Consider the following 25,484-nt stretch of genomic DNA (forward strand, 5'->3'; position numbering starts at 1 on the left):
GATCAAACACATGCATCTTGGTTTGACGGAGTTTATTTTGCAAGACATACCCGACATGCATACAGATTCATAGCCATAAAAACTGGGTCTGCATGCTGCTAGTCAGAAAGAAAAAGCATCTATGTACATTCAAGTTTTCGACACAAATATATTAAACTGATCACAAACAGATTAGAGTACCACTAATTCTCAGACACAGTGAGTCAAAATATCAGGAATCCATTGCACAGGCAAAATGAGCAGGTTCCATACATTTTATGTTACAAAAATACTAAAATCTGATTTTAAAGAACATTTATACAGTGTTTCTTTCCAGCATTGGACATGAATGTCAAGATGGACAGATCAGTAGCAAGATTAATATTCAGAACACGAGTGCCAAAGCAAAAGTGATGAAGCTTGACAATGGTATGTGAAATCTGACACTGACAGCAAGAAGCATCAACAAGAGGAACTGATCCTAGAGCTGCAAGTGAAGCAAGAGTTGCTTCAGTACACACTGCAAATTCAGTCAGAAGGAGCCCAAATACTTTATCCTCTGAAACATCCCTGGTGTTAGACCCCAAAGGGTCACATTATAACAATCACAGTAAATAAAAAGGCATACACATGATTTTGCTATTGCTGATTTGACCATTTTAAGATGAAGCAATACAAATTCTAATAGTTTCAATTTATAAAATATTCACTGGAATATAGGGTAATCACTGTTCTGAAAGGAAAATTCTTCTCCTACAAAAATACGTGCATAAACCAGTAATCCTGGCCTGTTTTGTTTTTTTATTATAGATGAAACATTATTTATTCTTATATCATTATTTTACACTTTATGAAGAAATTTGATTATCTATAGGAAACTGATTGTGAGCAATACTGTGACAGTAATTAGGAAAATAAAAAAATCTAATTTTGACATAAAACTGGACACCAACTAACATGATTTAAACAAAATGGCATCACAGGATTGTTTAGATTCTAGTTTCAAAATTTCCATTCTAATGAGAATTTTCTATTTTGAGGAAGAGCACCAGCTTTTGAAATTGTAATACTTCTGCAGTCATTATGTGGCCACTCTGAAATGAGCAGGCGGGCCTTTAATCTGCAAGTTACTCACAACAGAGCTTAACACTGAATGAGAATCTGACTGTTTATAAATTATTTGATGGTATACAACTGTGTCCCTTTTTGCTTGGCCATTTAATGAGCTGAGCTGTGAGCTATGGATGGAAAAATTAGTCATAACTGCCTCAAGCATCACTTGTGCCCACACAAAGGAATGGCCAATATACTGTAGCTCTGGGTGACCCCAAATATGGACGGATGTAACACATAGGCAAAAGTTAGATGCAGAGGGGTCCTTTGACGTTGAGCTACATTAGTATCTCCAGCACAAATGCTCTCTTTAAACATAGAAAAACACAGAGACACATCCTGTACTTCCATATTAATCCAGACTGCATGCTTTTGAGTGTGTGAGTACTTGTTCTTTATTACCTGTGTCCAAACCTTTGGATCTTTTACAGTTTTAAGGCAGACATAAATGACTCAAATTTGGACGGCTAGACTTAGCGAGCATATTTACTTAGATAGTGTGTCCTGCAGACAAAGTGAAGCTCTGTGTTACACTGTCATGTAGCCCCATCTATTCCGCTAGCGCAGGTCTGTCCGATATTTGTCATTGAGGGATTGGGCTCCTGGTCCGTTTCCCTGACACAGATGACGGCATCACCACTCACATTAATGAGACACTGAGCCTTGAGGAGGAACAAAGACAAGAAGATTAAACCATAAGGACATTAACTGTAAAGGTCTAAGGATGCAGAGGGTAATTCATTGTGCTTTCATGTAAAAATGGACTGTAACAGGTAAATACTTCAAGTGTGTGTGTGACTACCTGGTTCTTGTTTGGATTTTCCATTAACATACACTCTTTCATGCTGTAGGACACCACTGCATTGCCACCCAGGGCTGCTACATGGGCTCGAACCATCGCAAACACCTCTGCTATGAATGTATGGAGGAAGCCACTGACACCACCTTCCTGCAGAGGACAAACACATTTCATGTGTACAGGTATGTCTACACTTTGCCTAAAATCCTGGGGCCTATGCTTGTGTTCTTGCTGTCGTACCTCCCGTAATGAGGTTGTCTCTCTGATAAAAAACATGTTGATGATCCCAAGGTATTTAATGATGCGTGTCCCGGGGAGGAAGGAGAGCGGCGTCATCTTCACCACGGTGACTGGACTGCCCCTGAACGAGCGGTTGGAGCGCAACGAGCGGGAACGTCCCTCAGGCAGCGGACTGCAGTGCTCCAAAGATGAGACTGCAGGTTCAGAGAGAGCAAGTGGAGGTCCAAAAGAGCGAGACATGAAAAGAAAACAAGAGGAGGGGAGGTGGAAAAAAGACAAAAGGGAATGGAAATACCAGAAAACACTCAAAAATAGTGGAAAAATAAAAGCAGATATGAACTTTAAAGCAGAAAGAAATGTGAATGTGAAATGTACGTGCAAAAAAATGCAACCCTGATAGTGTTTTTACAGCAGGAGTTAACACGTGTGTGCTCTTATCTGCGAGTATGTCAGTTTTCTGTGTGTGTGTTAGAAACATGTGTGACTTGACATGCCGTGGTGTGGATGTGTGGTGCCAAGACAATCACTTGGAAAGCGTGCGCTGCCATGCATATCATGCAGTTGAAGCAAACAGACAAGACAGTTAAACAGTGTCTGCAGACAGACAGACAGACCTGGGCACAGCTGTGTATGTTTACAAGTGTGAATACATTATTTGCAGTACAGTGAAGTACATGAGAGAATATTGATTGGTTGAATCAGTTTGCATTTGTGAAAGAGGCTTGAGAAATGGAGACGGACAGAGACAGCTATGAGCTGAGCTGCGCACATGTACACGAGCCAGAGTGTGAAAGATGCTCCATTATCGTCTGCAAATTTACCTGATGTGGCTTACATCCATCAAACCAGGAACCTTCAGAGCCATACATTAGATTGTAGTTTACTATTATTGTGCACAGGACTGAAAATCACACCAGATCTAGCAGAAAAGCATTGCCCCCCGCCCACCCCACCTTGATTTGTATGTCTATCTTAATTTTGTATGTGTACAGAACATCCTCAAATCATGGGATGTCTTCTCAGCTTAAGAACATTCACGATTGCAAACGCAGAGAAAAAAAATCAAAGGAATTCTTACAGTAATTGTCATCAAATTACTGCAACATAAATCGCAACCTTATCAGATCATAGAAAGTACAAGCACACAATATATTTTTTTTTTTTTTCTTTTTTATTTTTTTTTTTTTTGGTTTGGGGGAGGGGTTTCAAAGCCAAGCTGCTGAGTGTGGATCCCTCTGAGGGGCGGGGCTTCAACGTTCACACTCTAGCTAAAAAGCTGGTGCTTGATTTAAGATGCTCCGCCCCCCAGCGGCATGCATGGAGGGGTGTGTGAGCGTATGCGAGCACAGGTGTGTGTGTGTGTGTGTGTGTGTGTGTGTGTGTGTGTGTGTGTGTGTGAGATCGCTTGTGAAACTGTGTTCTGTATTATTTGTGGGTATGATCACCAGAGTGTATTAGAGACTGTGTCCTCCTACTTGTCTTAACTGATCCTCGTCTTATGGTGTGAGCTTTCAGCCTAAGCAGCTCTAGCCAGGTGCTGCATCTGTCTGCAAAGGAACCGTAATCAACGGAGGCAGCTGGAGAGAACACACACACACACACACACACACACACACACACACACACAGACAGACAGACAGAGCCCACACCCGAACATACACAAACGCAGCAACAACAACAAGAAAAAAAAAAAAAAAAAAGTACACAAAAAATGAACAAACGAACAGAAAAGAACAAAAGTGGGTGAGGTTTGGAAGTGGTGCAGGATAACTGTCCGCGACAAAAGGATGGAAAGTCAAAACAGGGCAGTGTAGTAGTTTTGGGAGCAGGGAGAGATGGTTGAGGGGAAGGGGGCTCACCTCTGGATGAGACGTTGGTACTCTCTGGGACACCTGTCACACACATACAGACACAAGTCTACCTTTGTACTTGGCAGGGAGCGAAAAGGGTTCATGATCAATCCCTTGCCACAAGGCTTACACAGCATGTGTTACTTAGGTTTCACCTCCCAATCTAAATGTTTTTTACATCAAAATGCTATCCATCTATAGTCAGAACTTGATACAGATGGAGCTAGCTGCTTGCTCTTGTTATGGTGTTCATTTCATGTGAACGAAAAGTAAGCCACGCTACTTTAGGAGCTTGACATCTCATCTAGACATCACACGGTCATCTAGTCTCAAGTTCACATCAAAACAGAACACACTGGGCTATGACACATCACTGTTTATTTACCTGGTGAAAGAACCACAACCAGCTGATTTTGGCAGAGTTTTGCAGCTGGTGTGAGTAAAGAGACTGTACCTAAAGTTGTTAGTGGAGGAGATGGGCAATGCCTTTTAGTGAAGCAGAGAAGAGGAGGAGGTCAGGGAGCAATTAAAAAAAAGGTTAAAAGCTACCTGAGATTTTGGATGATGGCTGAGTGTTGGCGGATGACGCATCTGCACATAACTCCATGGGAAACTGCAGCTGCTCTTCAGTCTCACTTCCTCCTGAAAAGAAGCACATAGAATCACTCAGGGACTTTAGACTGATCTCAAATACAAAACACAACATTAAGTGTTATTTCTTAAATGTGTTACACTGTTTAGAGTACTGTGGTCTTTAAAAGGGATAGTTCTGTTCTCCTACTTCACTGCTACTGAGACAAACTCTTAAAATCCTTTTTATGTTTCTGAAAGCAGTTCATTAGCCTATCTTAGCTCAGAAGCTACATGACTGAAGGATCAAGTAGCAGCTCTGCTCAAAGATACAGCTTTAAATGTGTCCAAAGAGACAGTAGATGGCTTGTCTAATTAAACTAGATTTTGTAAATGACACATCACTCAAATTTGACTAGCAACAAATACAACACATTGCTTAAAAAAGCTGTTAACATTAGACTAACAAGTTTAATATAATAAAACCTCAGTGCTGTCAAATATGGGATTCCCTACATTTGAGCAGAGCTGCAACTGAAGCCACAGATCCAGAAATTGAGCAAAGCTATGGTGATGTAATAATGAGCTTCTGACTTTGGGTCAGTAGAATAATTGCCAAAAAGCATAAATAATCTCCTTTAACCAAACAGACCTTTGGTGGTGGGCTTGTCCGCTGGCTTTTCCTGAGCCTGGTCTTTGTCAAACGTCATGGCAACTGCTGTCACAGCAACCTGAGAGGCAGACAGGCAGAGATACAGTAGTAGATATGAGAAACTTTTTCATTTGACTCATCAATTCTGTTTTGTTTGCAGCGTCACAAATCAGAGCTGGCCCAAAACCTCTCACCTGTATAAGTTCTTCTTCTGGCACTGCTACAGTGAAGTTGAGCTGACACAGACAGCAGGGGATCATAGAGCGCAACTTGAAGTAGAAACTCTGAAACAAACACAATGAATGAACTCCTTTAAAACACAACCACTGCAAGAACCATTATAAACAGTGTGTAACATTCCCATTACAAAGGATAAGCATTGCAACACATAAGGTGTAATTACCAACTGTAGTGTATGCACTCTATAATGGCTTCTTACCTTTAGCAGATTCTCACATAGGTCAGTGAAGATCTTGTTCAAGCCTTGGTTAGTAAGACTGGCATTACTCAACCTAAAGACCCTCACCGATGTAAACATCTGCAAGACAGTAACAGAAACACATAGCATAAACAAACAAAAAAGGGGCTTAAAAGGTACTCTAAGCGATGTCACACGTTTTTTAGGCTACAACATTTTTTGTCACATACAGCAAACCTCTCCTCACTATCCGCAAGCTGCCGGTCCCCTGAACACACTGTAAAAAAAATAAACGCGGTCTCTGTAGACAGCCTAGGGTCCACACACACCAACAAAAACAAAGTGACCAAACTGGACCACAAAAACATAACCAACCGTGTCCCAGCGTTCAGCCAATAACGGACAAGAAGGATTTGGGGTGGGGGTTGGAGGTTGGGGGGGGGGAGGTTATTTCGCTTAACTATCTAACGGAAGGGAGGGGGATGGGACGGGATGAGGAGGAGCGAGGGGCGAGCTTGTCTCGTTTTGTTTGAAAATACTTTGAACGTCAACAAGAATAACGTCACCCAACATCGCTTAGAGCACCTTTAATTTCTTCCTTACTGGCAGATTTTTCGATATTTATGTTCAAATTGTAGTTATGCTGAAAATGTAGATGCCTCTACTGGTTAAAAAATACCATGTATGCACAGTGGCACAAAGGAGATGCATGAAAAAGACACCCCGAAATTGTGTTTGGTGAAGAAAACGGAAGGTTTGCTGTAAACTGTGAAGGAAGGAACACTGTATTATGAAGAGTAACCTGAACTCCTGACGTCCAGCTGTAAATCCCAGGCATGATCTCAGTGTTGCAGCTGTAGAAACCTGAAGATATGAAAGTGGAAATGGCAACACGGATGATGAAGCAGAGACATAATGACATCTGTAAGAGCCTCGACCCAATCAGGAGATAACTGACTGAGCATGTGCAGTGCATAATCATTGCTGTGGAGTGAGTAGATAGAGTATACCTGTGGGGGTAGGGGCATCAGTGAGGAGGGAGTGAATGTCCTCCACAGCATCAGTATCATCAATCTATGGAAATGACAGCAAATGGTTACACTTGTCCATGGAAATAGTTGCATATAAATGGGTTTCTTTTTATAGATACACACCTCCAGGACAAAGGCATCCTTCTTGCCATGGGAGAGGTCCAGTTCTGACAGCTCATCTGAGCTTTCTGAGTGGGAGCGGAAAAGTCTGGATCGTTGCCTTGGCTCAGGAATCGGAGAACCCACCACTTCCTCTGTCAGCTCCTGCAAGCAAATGGACACAAGACCTGAGCAGACGGGATGTCAAAGTGCACACCAGAACACCACAGCAGCCCACATCTGCATCTCACATGTACCCAGACTACAGCCAGTAGAAAGTCTATGTTAATAACACAACACATGCTCACACTCACTCAAGTACCCAATGAGTCGCAGCATCACACACACACACACACACACACACACACACACACACACACACACACACACACACACACACACACACACACACACACACACACACACACACACACACACACACACACACACACACACACACACACACACGGCTGATGTTAATTTGAATATGGATCTGAAGGGTAAGGAGTGGGCGAAAACACACACACACCATCAAAACATACACAGGTGAGTGTGAATGGGCAGGGTAGATGGCCATAATAAGAGCACATTAACACAGATACAATGAGTCTACAGTGGGTTGCCCTCGAGAGGTGACTCTGGAGTGGGTTACACATCCACCTGCTCCCAAACGTCCCCAGTTAAGAGCAGTTATACAGTTATAGTAAAAGTGGTGTAATATTGTGATTAATATAGTGAAATATTTGTCATGCTTTGCTGTGTCTCACAGCTAAAAGTTGCCGTGCTCAGTACCATGTTTATGCCGCAGAACACCTCAGGGTCCAGGGCAAATAATTTCTTTATGACCAGAGAGAGACAAGAGGGGTAAATTTATCATCATTCACAAGAACAGACTATATATAATGTATGATTACGTACATGATATTAACACTGCATGTGCCAGGCACAATTTTTAAGTATTTAATGACCATAAACTTATTCTGACATCTGACATCAAAGCCTTAAAAACAAATACAATTGACCTAAAATACAGGTAAATTAATTAATTCCAACACATCTGAACACTATTTTAAACTTTTTGGTTGAAACACATTCCCAAAGCTTTCTATTTACTTTTGTGTTAAAGGTTTTCACATTGACTATGCCATGGGCTGTAGGCTACCACCCATATGACACCCTGGCTACTGTAGTGTTGAAATTAAACACTAGTCCCCTACTAGGGGATCATTTGCAGACATAACCACAAAGCTGGTCTTTGATGGATTCATTTACGGTCCATGCATGTGTTGTGTATCTCACCACAGGGTTTATTTGATAGAGCTCTTTGTTCTTGGCTATTGTGTCATTAATCCTTTTCTGGATGGTGAGGATGTGGTGCTCATTGCTCAGGTCACCAGTAGTCTTCCCCGCAATCTGGATGCCCCCTGGTGCCGGCAAGGCTGTAAGGTACACTCCTGTAGCAGACTGAACACACACACACACACACACACATTTTAAGGAGTTGAAGCAAGCACATGTATGGTTGATTAAGCCTTTAACCTAAAATGTCAACGTACAGCCAGACCCAGGAGCATGTTCTCTCCGACACTGATCTGTATGTGTAAGCCAAACAGAGCGTTCATGCTCCGCAGCTTCAGCTTGTTCATCAGCTGAGTGTGCAGCTCGTACTCCATGAAAGGCAGCAGGTTGGAGATGGCCGTCGCATTCACTTCACCCTGGGCCTTCTTTTTTAGACGACACAGCCTAGAAGACATTTAACACTTGCATTAACTGACTTTGATCAATGTCTTTGATGTGAGGCTCCATTTTGGTACGTGTGTTGGTTTAGCCTACTGTACATGCTGCCACTGGGGAAATATTTTCAGATAACACGGATGTGATTGCTGAATCAGAGGGATTTAAGTTTACGTTTTAAGTACTCCAGCTTTTTTTTTTAAATCTCCCCTTTGCTATACATTTCACTGCCCTAAATCTTACCTATATTATTGTATAAATCCTGTTACTGTTGAAATGCCTCTGTTGCTATTGAACTTAGAGCTACATTTCTTTATGATCTGATTTAGCTTGATTTGCTGTGTTTCTTCTCAGTGTTGGCAATCATTTGAAAAGGACTTGAAGCCATTTAACTGTGAGGTGTTTTACCTGGCCTGGATAAGGCAGCCCTTCCCTGTGACAGCTGCTTCTTGTGGAAGGTTGATTGTTGTGAACAGCACATCAGGAACCTTGAAAAAACACAACAATTATTATGATAAATTCATACTAAACTGCATTCATACTTTTGGACAACCAAATGTATGTTTAACATGTAGGAGCAGTGTTTCCTCTATGTTGATTTGACCTTGGCAGCCCCCCACGGCAACATTTCTGCCTCCCACGGTATCAGAAATAGGGCTGCACTGTTGGAGTGCATGTCGGAGAATAGCACGGACACGCGCGTCACACCGCGAGTGGGCACACGAGTCACTCAGCAGAAAAAGGGAGAAAGGAAAAAGAGACGCTGTCCGGATGATAAGCCAGTTGAGATTGTGTGTGTACGTCCTTGAGAACTGTAAGTCGTATAACTTATATTGTCAGTTCATTTAAGCCTGGTCTTGCAAACTTAAGTTAACTGGTGATTTTCGTTGTTTGTATTCTTCACCTGCTAGCTAAATTGGACGTGGCTGTTGATTCGATATACAGTGCCTTGCGAAAGTATTCGGCCCCCTTGAACGTTTCGACCTTTTGCCACATTTCAGGCCTCAAACATAAAGATATAAAACTGTAATTTTTTGTGAAGAATCAACAACAAGTGGGTCCCAATTATGAAGTGGAACGAAATTCATTGGTTATTTCAAACTTTTTTAACAAATAAAAAACTGAAAAAGTGGGCGTGCAAAATTATTCAGCCCCTTTACTTTCGGTGCAGCAAACTCTCTCCGGAAGTTCAGTGAGGATCTCTGAGTGATCCAATGTTGACCTAAATGACTAATGATGATAAATAGAATCCAGCTGTGTGTAATCAAGTCTCCGTTATAAATGCACCTGCTCTGTGATAGTCTCAGAGGTCCGTGTAAAGCGCAGAGAGCATCATGAAGAACAAGGAACACACCAGGCAGGTCCGAGATACTGCTGTGGAGAAGTTTAAAGCGGTTGGATACAAAAAGATTTCCCAAGCTTTAAACATCCCAAGGAGCACTGTGCAAGCGATAATATTGAAATGGAAGGAGTGTCATACCACTGCAAATCTACGAAGACCGGCCATCCCTCTAAACTTTCAGCTCATACAATGAGAAGACTGATCAGAGATGCAGCCAAGAGGCCCATGATCACTCTGGATGAACTGCAGAGATCTACAGCTGAGGTGGGAGACTCTGTCCATAGGACAACAATCAGTGCGTATACTGCACAAATCTGGCCTTTATGGAAGAGTGGCAAGAAGAAAGCCATTTCTTAAAGATATCCATAAAAAGTGTTGTTTAAAGTTTGCCAAAAGCCACCTGGGAGACACACAAAACATGTGGAAGAAGGTGCTGTGGTCAGATGAAACCAAAATCGAACTTTTTGGCAACAATGCAAAACGTTATGTTTGGCGTAAAAAAGCAACACAGCTCATCACCCTGAACACACCATCCCCACTGTCAAACATGGTGGTGGCAGCATCATGGTTTGGGCCTGCTTTTCTTCAGCAGGGACAGGGAAGATGGTTAAAATTGATGGGAAGATGGATGGAGCCAAATACAGGACCATTCTGGAAGAAAACCTGATGGAGTCTGCAAAAGACCTGAGACTGGGACGAAGATTTGTCTTCCAACAAGACAATGATCCAAAACATAAAGCAAAATCTACAATGGAATGGTTCACAAATAAACATATCCAGGTGTTAGAATGGCCAAGTCAAAGTCCAGACCTGAATCCAATCGAGAATCTGTGGAAAGAACTGAAAACTGCTGTTCACAAACGCTCTCCATCCAACCTCACTGAGCTCGAGCTGTTTTGCAAGGAGGAATGGGCAAAAATGTCAGTCTCTCGATGTGCAAAACTGATAGAGACATACCCCAAGCGACTTACAGCTGTAATCGCAGCAAAAGGTGGCGCTACAAAGTATTAACTTAAGGGGGCTGAATAATTTTGCACGCCCAATATTTCAGTTTTTTATTTGTTTAAAAGGTTTGAAATATCCAATAAATTTCGTTCCACTTCATGATTGTGTCCCACTTGTTGTTGATTCTTCACAAAAAATTACAGTTTTATATCTTCATGTTTGAGGCCTGAAATGTGGCAAAAGGTCGAAAAGTTCAAGGGGGCCGAATACTTTCGCAAGGCACTGTAATAGCCATTGCTCAACGCCCTTGCTCACGTTTGTATTTGAGGTGCATTATTTACATGCTGAAGTAGTTAAACTGCATTAAGATAATGTAATTAATAGTGGGTTTATTGTTATGTGCTACAGAATGCTTAGCCTATATGTCAAGATCAAAGTTGGCCTATATTGAACTGTATTTTTTGAGTTACTATATATAGTAACTCAAAAAATACAGTTCAATCACAACTGAAAAAATGCCTCATTGTGTGTGTGAACAGAGGTGAATAAATATATTTGTTTGTGTTGCAGCGAAGTGTCAGCTCCGTTTGTGTGTGTGTGTGTGTGTGTGTGTGTGTGTGTGTGTGTGTGTGTGTGTGTGTGTGTGTGTGTGTGTGTGTGTGTGTGGGGGGGGGGGGGAGGAGTCTTTGATTTAGGCAAACAAGAACACATATATGAAACCTTTTGTCGCCTGCAGTGGTAACAGTAGGTGAGCTGGGCCGGAAAGGGCATGTTGAGCTCATCATACGGGATGTGGCAGAAGCCGCAGCTCGGGGGAGATGGCTCCTCGAACCTGGCGAACAACACACACCATCTGGTATCAGCCTCCATAGCTCAATCTAATCCGTGCTGACATAAACTGTACACATACAAGGATTTACAATCAGTTTGCTCAGTCTCTGAATCATAACAACCTGTGGTCTGAGATTCCGATGTCTAGGCAGCCTTCACGCATATACCGAGGATTCAGGATGGCTGCTGTGCCTGATGCTGACAGGATACACACCTCCTCACTGGGTTGAGGGGAGATGGACAGATCAAGGGAGAAAGGAAGGGGAGAGGACGAGATCAGGACGTGAAACCTTATGTTTATGAACATAAACATGGCATTTATGGCAGTTGGCAGGCAAAAAAAGATAAAAGGGTCATATTTTACCATGTGTGTATGTCCTACTACATACCAGATGCTAGTGCTCTCGCTGTACCCCACAACACCATGGCAACCAAGAGCTTTGGCATGAGATTTGATCTCCTGGCGAATCTCCTCCCACCAGGCGTCGCGAGTCTCTGGCTCATCTGGAAAACACAAAATTCTGAATCGGACAGCTTTCGCAAAAAAAATTCGAACTGGTTAAGTTATTTATCAAAACCCTCACTGAACACTGAAGTCTAGCTAATGATGAGTTAATGCTAACCCTAACAAACTGTTGTCAACGTAGTTAGATTTAAAAAAAAAAAATGAAATCTGGTAAATTTGTATCTAATCTGATTGCTTTCATTTACCAGAAAACAAACAGACATCAAACTGTACACTTTGTATTTGCGGATGATACATGAATTAAATGGTGTATCAAAGCAAGCCAAAACCAACTATCAGTTTGTGAAACAAAGTGACAATTAGAATGATGAAATGAGAGTTTGAGGATGATGATGAAGGCAAAGTCAATGGTTAGGTTAATTGTGTGTGTTCTCACTGGCATTCCTTCAATGCACATTATATAAAACATATTGTCTCTCTTCTTTATGTCTCCTTTCAGTCAGCCACACCAACAGAAAGGACACAGGTGAGAGATCCGGTCACCAGCTGTTAGGTATGTTTTGGCTGTGAAGGTTATAGAGAGAAAATCTTGCTGGCTGGTAAAAGAGTAATTACATAGAAGACCCTGAGCCTGATGTGTGTCCTACCCTGGTGACAAAGGTTTTAAATTCAAAGGGATTGAGCCTTCATCATACTTACTGTAGGCTAAACCATGGGTGTGTTTCAATAGTCTCATGAGTCATTGCTGCAATACCACGTTTTATTAACATTGTTCATGAGAGCCTAATCGCTGTCAGTTGTGAGTTTATTTCTCACTCATTTCTGGATCACTGAGCAAAGAACACGTGAAGGAAGCTACATTAGAGTATTGAGCCGCACCCCATGACTCCTTAAGAGGGCCACATGCTGATGGAAGCCCCCAAAAAATAGAAAAGAAACTGAGCTTCTGGGTGAGACAGGGGAATGGATGAGGGGAAAATAATGGGAGATCAACTGAAGAGATGAAGAATAATGACTGATGGCCAGGCATCAGGGCCACGAGGTTGGTTCCTTTAAACCAGAAGCAGTATGTCACACAGGCACAGGCTCACCACGTGCACGCTCATGACCATGTGCACGCTCATGGGCAGAGAAGGGCCATATTCATTCAACAGAGTCCATCAAATCTAGTCTAGTTTTTAAGTAAGAGAATACTGAGTGATATCAAACTTCTTCCATTCCCCAAGCTCATATCTTTCCTTCCATCCCTATTATCCATCCCAAATCCATTTATTTAATTTTCCTCAACTGCCACCCATCAAATCAACCTGCCTTCCATGCATCCATTCATCCATCCCTCCTTCTCTCTCTCTCTCTCTCTCTCTCTCAGTATGAATACGGCCCAGTGAGTCAGGGATGCACATGCCAGGTCAATGGCTCTTTGTCACACAGTAAACCTCCTAAACCTCCTCTGGTCTAGACAGGTTTGACCACGATGCTGATTCAGGAAGCGTTAGAACAGCGCTGGGCAGGGTTTACGATAGCCGGCATATGCCAGCTTTTACTTTCACATCTTACTCCGTGAATTAAGGATATATTTCAGCCAAAAAGATGTGGTGATTGTTGGAAAAGCGGGTGAGTTTTATTTGAGTTTAACTGAAGTGTGATTTACCATTAGTTAACAAGGCTTAGTTCGGTGAGTTCTGGGTGCATTCACACCAGTTGTTAGAGCTGTCCACTTGTAATCATATCACACAGATTGGATTTTAATACCAGGTGAAAACAGGGCTATAGAAACTTGAATTCAGAAGGTGTAAAGTTACGGTTGTATTTTTCTGTTTCATAAGGAAAATAGGTGTAGGAATATATGGTTTCTTGGCAGGTTGTGAATTTATAGACTCAAAAAAGGGTTGTCGATGCCGCCATCGCCACACACACACCTGATCAAATATATCAGCAGTCCCGGCTGCTGGGCTGACGGTGGCCAGTTGAAAAAATTAACATATCACCCAAACCTAATAGCAAGTCTATTTTTTTTATTTTATTGTTTAACAGTAGCCTATATACTCAATGCACAAAGTTTGTGAAGAGATAATTCTGCTGATTTCTTAAAATACACTTGTAGTTGGAACTTGGATCATATAGGGTTTGTATTTTTAGTGTGTTATTGATGTTTAAATGTAGTATATGGCTATTTAAAAAGTGTCCGGTATTTGTTCTATATGGCATATATTGGCTATAGACTATATTGGCTGTCCAAAAAAAATTAAAAAAGTCTAGCGTAAACCCTGGCGCTGGGACAATGTTAGGGAAGAGCTGTAGCTCTTCTGTGCAGCGGGATGAGCTGGGTGGGGTCAGGCCAGGCTGGATGGGGTGGGGTGGGGACACAGCGCATGCTCAACTCAGCTCAGCACACACTCACACAGATTAGAGAGGAGGAGAATGGCAGCTCACCGAATTGATCAATTTTCAGCAATACACTATCCAGCTAATGTTGAATTTGTTTGTGGATATTTAGGCTAGCTGGTCTATGTTAGTTTAATGTCAGTGTTGGGTGCATGCTAAGAGAGCACAGGTTTAACTTCACTGAGCTGCCATCACTCCTGTGGGTGAGAGCAGTAAAAGGGGGGAAATACCTGCAGTGACACTATTCCAGTCTAGCAGTTTGTATGAGCGTGTGTTACCCAAGGCTGGGCCAGAACACAACGTTAGTACAGGAAAGAGAGAAAAAGAAAAGAAGAGACAGTCTAACAAACAAGCACAGCACAACAGCAGCACTCCGCAGTCACTATGCAAAGACAGACAGCACTTCACAGTCGCTATGCAAAGACAAACTATATTCAGGCCTACTAACACAATCTCGAAAGACGAAGACTGACGAGGAAAAAAGAAGAATAGAGATGAGTAAAAGCTACAGATTGAGCCAAAAATTTTAAAAAGATTTAAGAAGAAGAGAAGCTATAAAAATACAAAAAGGGGCATGCAGTTGAAGTCTAATATTGTATACTTTCTACATTTAAAAAGGTGCCCTGTGGAGTTTTCTTTTAAACGACGGAGTTGTGTGTCCAGTAGGTCTAACACACCTTCTTCATAAAAGCCTTAAAAGTTTTAACATTTTAAATTGTTGCACGTTACTGCCACCAATGGTCAATGTATCGCATTTTCCGCATGCTAGCGCATGTGCGCCATTGTCCACAATATAAACAGAACATGGACAAACTTGTAAAAAACATTGCTCCACAGTGCTACTTGGGGTCAAAAGCTCCACACGGTACCTTTAATGTTTCTCTGTAGTTGATATAGTCAAGGCATAGCAACAGTGAACAGCGCTCTTTTCAGAATGGTTTTCCAAATTAAACCTGCAATTTGGATCAGGGAAAACAATGTGAAAATGATTCCATTTACACTAGTTTAGACATGAATTTTAATCATTGCATGTCTAGACTTTTTTGCAGGTTACTATAATAATTTTTGGGGTCTTATATTGGTTCCCCTGTCCATCTCTGAAAAGAACCCTGCTTATCCTAACACAGCCGACATTCATCAGCACTCCCCTCTCCCTAAATTCTCAGACATCCTTGAGTCAGAGCGGTCAAAGGGCAAAATGACTGAGGCTGCAGAGTGGACTCAGATAGTCCAACACCTTTAAACGACAGGTACTCGTTTAAAGAGCAAATGTCTTATTGTCATCAATATAAATCTCATTAAATAAAGTTTACAAAAGGAAATAAAACATAAAGGATTTCAACCCAGAGATGGAAGAAGCCTTTTTGGAAACTCAAGAGTATATATGAAACACCCCAGTACCTCACCACAGCAGCGCCACCTGCAGCCAAAAACACCAGACAACAGAAGCAGCAGGCAACAGACTGGAGCCATGCAACACTATTGCACCTCACCTCCAGGGAGCAGCACACAATTACACAGCGACTAGGGCACACGCACACACGCACGCACGCACGGCACAGACCATACATTACACAAAGCTAGTCAGTCAAACCACAAGGTGAAAGTTGCCCCTATCCATGAAACGTTTTGACATAACTGATCATAGCCTATGCTAACTTTATTTCCATCAAAAGGCTACAAAGCTGCAATCTATAAGTGTATCCAGGAACAGCTTTCACCTGCTTTAGGATTTTGTACATTACTAAAGTCTTTCAACATGATTTCTCTAAACAATCAAACAGGTTGGGACCATACATGGGAAAACTGTTCAACACAAATGCATAATGGGCAGCATTAACTAACAGCCAGTTTCAACAAGACCGGACACCCGCACAACATTGTAAGTCAATAGAGGAGCTCACTTATATCGTTCCACAGGACAATGAGCAAGCTACATTAGGACACTGTGTGTGTTTGTGTGCGCTGCACTCACCAGGGTTGTGTATACGGTCCAGTAGTTTGACAGAGCGGGCGCTGACCACTCCACCGACATGAAGCAGAAAACCAGGTGGGAAAGACGTCAAGGTGAAGAAGGGGAACTCCTGCCGGTAGAAAACAGCCAGGTCAATTACAGTAAGGAAAAACACTTTTCCAATGTATTTATGCTAATCATATTAAGTGGCCTCTCAATGATTCCAGCATTTTATTAGATTTTATGGTATTTTTCTTGACCTAAGGTCTAACGTCAGTGTTGACCGTTTCTATTGTCCCATGTCCTGTTTTGGCTAGGTGGAAAACATTTTACAAAATATTATTTTAGGAACTACATATCAGTACTTTGTATTACAGGACAATATTTTTTATATGGCTTCAAAAACAACAACTAATTATATGTAAAAACAGAGAAGTCAAATTTTTTGTAACAGCAGCTACAGGCACAATAATTAATATCTTCAAAACATATTAAAAACTGCACACTTTAGATTTAAGTATCTCTCTCTGGGCATATTGTAAAAATGTATTGATTAAAGACACCTGTTTTTCTATGTACATGTACTGTATCTCTAACTGACATGTGCAGACTTGAGTTATAATACTACTACAGTTTTACTTTGGAAAAGTGGCAGCATGCAGCAAGGATTGACTGTGATGGTGTCCCCCCCATGCAAAGTTAACCCCTGGCATTCCAGCCTACACTTGTAGACACAAACGTGAGAGCATTTCAAATAGATCTGGAAGTGATTGGGAAAATGTGTTTTCAGGAAAGCCTACATATTTTCACTGATTTAGTGATTCATTCAATCCTTACAAATCTATACAAATGCATTAATTAGGTTTGGAGTTGAAAGTGAAGAACAAACATACACACACAAGGCCCCGGCTGAGGATCAGGCCTCTGTTTTACATGCTTTTCTGTCAACTAACGTAATAGCTGGTCCTCTGCTTCCAGTCAAAAACTGTGAATGCAAATTCATGCAGTCACTCACAAGAGGAGCTGGAAATAATTGGACTACCTGTTAGCATCTTGATATTCATCCTTGGATGAAGTGATGACTACCCTACAGAAAATCTGAAGGGACGTTGTGATTTCCAACCATGCAGGTATATGTGATGAATGGCTTTCGTGGGGGGAAAAAATAAATCCGGTGGGACTACTGATACGTTTCTTTCTTGTCAAGTACTCCAGCAAGAAAGATAGCTACTAATTTGACTGACAGCTCCTCCCATTCGGAGCAAGGAGGCAAGAATGAGGTGATGAGGTGAGCGTGCTCATTCCAGTTCCAAATCAGACTCAGGAAAAGAAGTCAGAAAGGAGGGAGGTGTTTGACATGAGTATCCAGATGGCATACACACGCACAGTCACGCACCCCTTCAAACTTGAAGGGAACACAACTCCTAGCCTCCAGCCCTCTGCCTAACATGTCTGAACCTTTTAGAGTGCGGTGGGTGCCAAGCAAACACACAGCAGGGGTTACACAAGGACCCACTGCCATGTTGCTCAGCCCAGCCTGCCCCACTGAAATCTACAAACAGCAGAGGAGGGACTGGTTAGGAGTTGATTCAGACTTAGTGGTGGCCATCAGCTGGTCAGGATGTTAGGGGAAAGGTGGAAAAAAAAAAAAAAAAAAAAAAAAAAAAAAAAAAAAAAAGAGAGAGAGAGAGAGAGAGAGACTGATGGGACATACCCTGGCGTTTAATAATAACCCAGAGGAGGACGCTCCCTGAGTAGCAAAAATGGTCAAGAGGACAGAGAAAGGAACATTACTTGCTCTTACAAAGACCCACTCCCCATTAAACACTTATGTGTAAATTAGTGATCTTTCACAAAGAATGCAGCTGTGTGAATAGTATGCGACACAGAGTAACTGTCTGACCCTATGTGCAGACATCTGAGGCTGATATGCTGCTTGGACTTGTGTTGCCGCTTGAGGGTTTAAAAAAAAAAAAAAAAAAAAACTTTTGCAGTTATGCAGCAAGTCAGTTAGGGCCAGCCTGAAACAAAACACCATGTATGTGTATGTGAAATTCAGTGAAACTGCCCACTTTGACTTGTGTTTTGCAGTGCATTTCAGTCTCAAAGGTCTGCATATAGTGTGAGTAGGGAAACACATTTATAAGCATATGTGAGCGCTGAGTCATCGTACCCTCTGCTCGAGAGCCGTCTGCGTCTGCTGTCTGAGCAGGGTCTTCAGAGGCCCTGCCTCCTTCCCGACGCTGCCCCCACTGCCCATTCCTGACCACAGAAGAGAGTTTTGTCACTTTCAACACACAGGTCAATGGACTAAAGAGCCAGTCAAACAGTCAGTTGATTATTACATTGCAGTATTAATGTTATTATGACAAACCAAGTGAAAGCAACAGCTGGAATTGCACACAACACCTTAGATTGAGAACTGTCAATAAACCTGCTTTATCCTCATGCTAAGACTAGCCTACTCTTAACATGTTCTCTTATTCAGGCATAAATACTGGACCTATAATAAGGTTTGAGCATGCCTGATAAACAAACCACATGCTGGACTCAGGACTATCAGTCAGTACTGTTGCCTCATAATGAGCTCTGGGCAGATGCACCATGCATGTTGAGTTATTTGTTTCAGATAACACCAGTCAAGTCAATCTGAACAGTCCTGCTGTTGACCCAATATACAAGAAAGGCGCCAACACTATACTATTGGAAGGTTCTGTTACTTGATGACACAGCAGGCCTACTATACCAGAGGCTGCCAGCAGCAGGTCCTCAGTGAAGGACACGCTCTTTCTCAGCAAGACAGTGTCTGAGGGAATGGAGGAGGGAGGGGTGGGGTGGTGGCTCTAGGGGCAGAGCCATGACCACAGCCCACTGAGCCAGAGCCAACAAGGGACAGAGTGTCCGTGGAGAGGGTGGGGGAGCTGGGGCAGAGGAAGATCCCACGCGTGCTTCTCACTGTCTCCACTATCCAGCAGAAAAAAAGATGAAGGGTGCAAAGAGAAACACAGATATAGTGAGAATGGACAGGCAGTGAAATGAGGAGAGTGGTCAGAAGCACAACGACCAAGCAGGGGAAGAAGGATGTGACGGGGAGAAAGTGGACAGTAGCGTAGAGAGAAAGACTGAATTGCCATATTGTTTCACTTCATTCATTAAGCACGACACGGTGTTCATGTTAGCCGTTATGTTGTTGATGTTTTGTTTTGCTTTAACCGCTCACTCTGCAACGATTGTCGGCATTTATCATGGATTTAGCTAGCAAGCTTACAAAGTTCTGATTGGGTGACTGCTTCTCCAACTAGTGGGCAAATATCATCAGTGGGCACAACACCAGACTCATTTCAATCGCAGAACAAATCGGAGATGTAGGAGGCCATTCAGAGGTCTGGAAACCGAGCTACAGAAAGGAGGTATGCAAAGGATAAGGATAGGCAAGTTAACACAAATGAGGATATTGTAGGCAAAATGAGGGGCATGAAAAATGGAGAGAATATGAGAATAGATGAGAGAGAAGAGGAAATATGAAAAAGAAAAGTAGAGGAGTGGATGCAAAGAGGAGTGAGGCTGGCTTGGGGGCCTGCTGGTTCCCTCCTGAGGGGTCAAGGGAGCAGCAGGTTCTTCGTGCTATTCAGTTTTTATAGCTGAACTGCGTTAAAATGTGCTCAAGTTGTCCTTCAGGCAAAGTTTGACTAAACTTACCGTTTCCTCAATGATTAACGGCGATTAACGATAATGGCTGCTAATGAAGAAGTGACCTTAGATCAACAACAGCACCCTTATGAGACACAATGCTTCTATTAAAGACCACAACAACAGGGGGGCAAAACTAATACAGAGATCTGGTGTGTCTTCACACAATTAAGTACATTTCATACAAACTAAAGGCTCTCTTGAATATCTTTTTATAATAGTGTGAAAAATGAAGACACACCAGGCCACTGAGGACAAAGAGGAGGATGGGACACAGCAAAAAAATAAAATAAAAGATATATTTACAACATAATTTATAATAATGTTAAACTCAATGAAAAGAATTTATTAAATAAATGATCAAAAATTCAAAAACCACCACCAGAGTAGCACCACAATGAGGTGAGGGAGAAGGGAGGGATGAGAATGGCAGAAGGGGATGGGGCCAAGTGTTCTTACCCGTCTTGGGCGTCAAACTGAGGTCTGTGTCTGATGATGAGGACTGGCGGCTGCATGGCTTGGAGGGAGAGAAGGGGGGAGGAGAGGAGGAGGTGGTGGGAAGGGCTCTGAAAGGGGTTGGCGGGCCGGAGGACGAGGTCAGGTCCTCACCAAATACCGGCCTGCCAGGAGAACAGGACACACACACACACACACACACACACACACACGCACACACGTCAGTCGCCACCTCTGAGTGTGTGTGTGTGTCTTGTGTGTGTGTGTGTGTGTGTGTGTGTGTGTGTGTGTGTGTGTGTGTGTGTGTGTGTGTGTGTGCATATGTCGGAGTTGGTTAGCGATGCCTGCCATTGAGTGGGAAGGGGCTTGTTTTAATGTGCGATTTCTTAGCTTTGGGTGAGGTGCGTTTGAGGTGATACGGATGGCTGGAGAACAACAGAGCAAGAGTGGAAAGCAAAAATCAGATAAACACAAATGAAATGTACACACACACACACAAACACGCACACTAAACTGAATAAAGCAACATGCCAAAACACAAGGAGGTCAGATTCAACTGAGGATGACAAGCAGAAGCATGTGTCCCACTAGAGTGAAGCAAAGGTCAGAGGACTGTAGAGAGACCACAGGCCCTTGCAGAAGGATGCAACTGGGAACCTGACTGCCCAACCACTATTGTTGGAAAAGCATGACAGGTGGAGGGATTTGAGGCTAGTATCAACGTTGGATCTTTCTCTAACAAAGGTATAAGGGTCTGCCGTCCTTCTTTGTTTTGATGCCTCTGTCTACATAATGGCTTTATTGCTAATACATGGCTGTCAACCAACCAGACTCCAGCTGAAGTATATTCACTTTTCTCGTTCCATATAATCACTCTATACTTCTTTTCTTTCTCTTGTATCTATTTCCTTCCCTGCCTCTGCGTACCAGTGAAGATGAGTGTGGGAACAGAGACAGAGAAGTTCTGGGACAGTCTCTGGGAGCTGCAGGCCAAATGCACTGGGCTGTTGTGGGTGGAGCGGCATCCGTGGGTAAGGGGGGACCTGGGCCAGTCAGCACGCAGAGGGAAGAAGACAGACGACCGTTTGGACACAAGAAGTGAGAAACAATCCGAATGTAGCCAGAGAGCCAGAGAGGGAGAAAGACACGCACACAAGAACCAACACTACAACATTGCAATAGAGTGTAAAAGTATACAAAAAAGGAAAAAGTAGTTTGTTTTACACTCTCTATATGCCCCTGTTTTCCATTTAAAGGCATGTGAAAGCAGCAGGAAACTCATGCATAGCTCTCAGCTAAAGAGCTCAGTCTCACACAAACATGCACAACAGCAATGAAAAACAAGATAAAGACCTAAACAGGCACAGGGACAAGCTAACCTCTAGAGACATTTTTTAAAATGTATCTGAACAATAACCATCGACAGAAAGATGTGGTGGAGGAGGAGGAACCATTACAAAAATCACAAAAAAAGCACACGCACTGACACACAGATACACTGCATAAATGCAAAAAAAAGAGGCACACATGCAAATTGCTTCCAGTATTTGGATGAAATCACAAGCTAAACACTCAATAGCCAGGGTGGGGACAACAGAACAAAGTGAAGGAGCACACTTTTAGAGGCCGAGCAGAATGTGTGCTAGATATTCACTAAAAGACGCAGCACTAAAACATGCAGAGGCAGAACAGAAAGCCATGCAAGAGCGGTCTAAAAGAGCAGACAAGGGAGGACGGGGATTGAGGATGGCTGTGTGTGTACTGTACATGTGTGTGTCTCAGGATATGTTGTGTGCGGTTAGTTTTATGATGCAATACAAGTGACATAATAGACACAAACTACAAAAGGGGGAATCAAAGATTCTGAGACACACACAGGAGTAACTGCTAGACTACACACAGACTAACATTCAGTACATTTGGTCCAGACACTCGCCCTCTCATGGGCACACTGATCATCTTTCCCCATTCTCACATACTACAGTAGATTTGCAAGTGAAACTTGCACAGAAAAAGAGGCAGGGTCCATGCTTGTGTTGTTGGCTCATACTTACTCCTTTCCATCCTTAGAAGGGGAATTGCAGGCATTGGAAGCAGGGGCTGTGTTAGGGTGCATATGTGTGTTGGAGTTGGGGGCGCTTCCAGAGCTGAGTTTGTCCAGTGTGCAGGCAGTACCTATGGCCCGGACCACCAGGCCCGACTCTCCCTCCAGGTCAAAACACTGCAAGTAGCCCACCACCGCATTCCCACCCATCTCCAGTACCTTAAGCCCTATTTTCCTCTGCAGCTCTCCTAAATAGGGGATAACACACAGCCACATGAACAAGAGAGGTGGAGAACACGGAGGACTAAATTCCTCTTCCTCCACAATGACATGAAAAGAGGATCACCGTGAGTTTTCTTACCAGACATGAGAGAGATGAGCCTCTGACGGGCCTCATTGGAGGCCCGAGGACTTCTTATTCGGTCGATCCACTGGTACTCTGGATCTTCATTCACCACAAGTTCCTCCACAAACCCGTGCACCATTGCTGCCCTGTAGCACCGTGGAATGGATGTGGCTAACATACACAATTAGACAAACATCATCACAGAGTGAAAGGATTTTAGATTAAATGGGAACATTTTCTTCTAAACCTCTCTTCAGCTGTTATTCCATTTTAAGCACATATCCTTAAGTGACAATTCCTTGTTTACCGATCGCAGACACAATCGGCACTGACGCAGCTTGTAATCTTATTGATCTTGAAAATGACACATTTTCTGTTGGTGCACATAAGACTGAACAAGAGCAAGACCTTTGCGCCTAAAACATCAACATTATTATGTCCTCAAATTAAACATCATTCATGCATTGCTTCATAAGTAATTGCCCTATATACTGTCGATCTGCATTTTATGCACACAAATTGTGTCTTGTGATGGATGTTTAATCTGCAAACAAACTGTGAACCAAAAGTCAAGTCAGACGTACTGCAGAAGAACTTGACCCCACAGGAGGACTGTCTGAAGCGGTTCAAATCGTTGAAAAGCTCCACTTTGACTAGGACATTGATCTCCCCTCGAATACCTAACAAATAACAGAGAGAGAAATACATAATAATAAGGAATGGTACATAACAAGGGGGAAGTGCAATTATCATGGTCAGATTAGTTTATTCTTGTACCATGGATGGTATCATAGATGGGAAACCAGCCAGAGATGACAGAGGCAGCCTCACTGCACAGCAGCGGGTCAATGTCAATGTAAACTTTCCCTATGGCATCGTTAGCACTGTAAGTGTCGTGGTCCAACACGGTGACCTGCAATGGCTCATCCTGCAAGTCCTCATCATCAACCTACACAGCAAGAGCAGAGGGCAAGATGACAAAAGAGGGCAGAGACAAGAATGTAAGAAAGGTTGGGAATACTAAAATTCAATTAATTCACATTGTGCGATGTATTAAAACAATACTTCCACTGCCTGCCATGTTTAAAGAGAAGCTCACAGGCATTTTACCTCAAATTTGAACCATTCTGAGTTCCACTGTGGATTGAGGGATTTGGGAAAGACATCAGTTTTGAAAGTTGTGTTTCCAAACTTAACCTGGGAAATAAAAAAGGCACAAGACACATCTTTTAAATGCCTCATTTACTATTTTGAGTAATAATGATGTACCAACCATACTGAAACCACATGTAAAATGTATGTTGTAGATGTGAAGAAAGACTTGCTTTTCAAGCTTCACTCACCTCTACAAAAGCATCAGTAAGGTCACTGGCTCTGTCCATCACAGGCAAGTGGCGCCCTGCCACAATTTTTACCTTAAGTTTCCCAGGCATGATTCACTTTTAGGATGATCTGTGAACAAATTAATAACGATAATAAATGTATCAATGGCTTTTAAACGGACACCTGCTGTAATCAGTGAAGCAGTGAAGACTGAAGAGTGGGCCACTTAACGTTAACTACATGGGCATATGTTGTTGACAGTGTGGAGAGCCCCCTCCCTTATATAACTTACGTTACATGTTCATTACCGTTAGCTATTATGCTAGCTTCCCTCAGCTAAACTAGAATGTAGCTAACGCTTCTAGCTTAACTATAAATAGCCTATCGCCTTGGTTCAAAGTTATGGTTTAGCTATGTACACGACAGCAACTGTCAGTTAGCTAGATTATGTTAGCAAAGCAAGTCTAGAAAGAAAAGCCACTTAGGTTAACTGCATTGCAGTCAATCTCCTTAGCTCTACCTGATCGGCCATGTTTTTACAATTATAATGCAAAGCCAACGCCTATGTAACAACAATATCATTTTGCTGCTTCCAGTGCAAAAAGCATCATCCTTACCACTGCTACAATATCAACAAACAGCTGTCAAAGCGGCAGCGGGACACTAACGTTTCTACGTTACTGTTGAGTCGACAGCCCACCGCTCGTCTGACCTCCGTGTATCTCCCATAACACGATACGTTAACGTTGGTTTCCAGTACACCAGGCAGGAAAATGTCGTTCAGTTTAGAAATTTTCATCAGCTGATATTACGGCTAAATAGATACGGCTGTTCGAGTGACGTTAGGACAGACACATGTCACTGTTTAGCGCGTAAAGCTAACGGCTAGCCTGACTGATACAGTCAGTTCATGATGAATGAGTTTTCACGGGTTAGTATGTGCTGCCTTCAAGTAAACCTAGTAAAGTCGTTCTTCCATGTGAAACTCTACACTAACACTAATGGTCATGTCAGAAATAAAAGAAAATTAAAAATAAACCTTTTAACAACTACCCTCACTGGAAACATTAAAACAATATATACATATGAATAAAATAAGACCTGAGAGAAGATTTTGATCTCTTTCTCTGTATCTTACGTATCTACGTACACACAAAAATACAGTATTCCGAAATTAACTAAAGGCAGCATTCGGGTTTGTCTTCGACATGCGCAAC

The 25,484-nt window shown here is 42.5% G+C and overlaps 1 protein-coding gene across 1 annotated transcript; it reads right to left on the bottom strand.

The window, feature by feature from the left end:
* Positions 1-17: 17 nt before the first annotated feature.
* Positions 18-25,211, bottom strand: c2cd5 (C2 calcium dependent domain containing 5). The gene is given in 29 exon segments (XM_039809926.1): positions 18-1,754; positions 1,895-2,041; positions 2,132-2,325; positions 4,531-4,623; positions 5,204-5,282; positions 5,398-5,487; positions 5,643-5,741; positions 6,424-6,485; positions 6,632-6,695; positions 6,776-6,916; positions 8,051-8,215; positions 8,308-8,494; positions 8,894-8,973; positions 11,493-11,604; positions 11,726-11,824; positions 11,993-12,107; positions 14,685-14,738; positions 16,430-16,538; positions 18,582-18,670; positions 19,155-19,236; positions 19,239-19,372; positions 20,558-20,718; positions 22,609-22,846; positions 22,960-23,115; positions 23,529-23,624; positions 23,722-23,893; positions 24,055-24,141; positions 24,288-24,396; positions 24,936-25,211. Coding segments are annotated over 28 exon segments (3,321 nt in total). The 5' UTR covers positions 24,378-24,396; positions 24,936-25,211; the 3' UTR covers positions 18-1,628.
* Between the last annotated feature and the right edge of the window lie 273 nt (positions 25,212-25,484).

The sequence above is a fragment of the Perca fluviatilis genome, chromosome 8 (assembly GCF_010015445.1).
Source record: "Perca fluviatilis chromosome 8, GENO_Pfluv_1.0, whole genome shotgun sequence".
In the NCBI taxonomy this organism is placed as follows: Eukaryota; Metazoa; Chordata; class Actinopteri; order Perciformes; family Percidae; genus Perca; species Perca fluviatilis.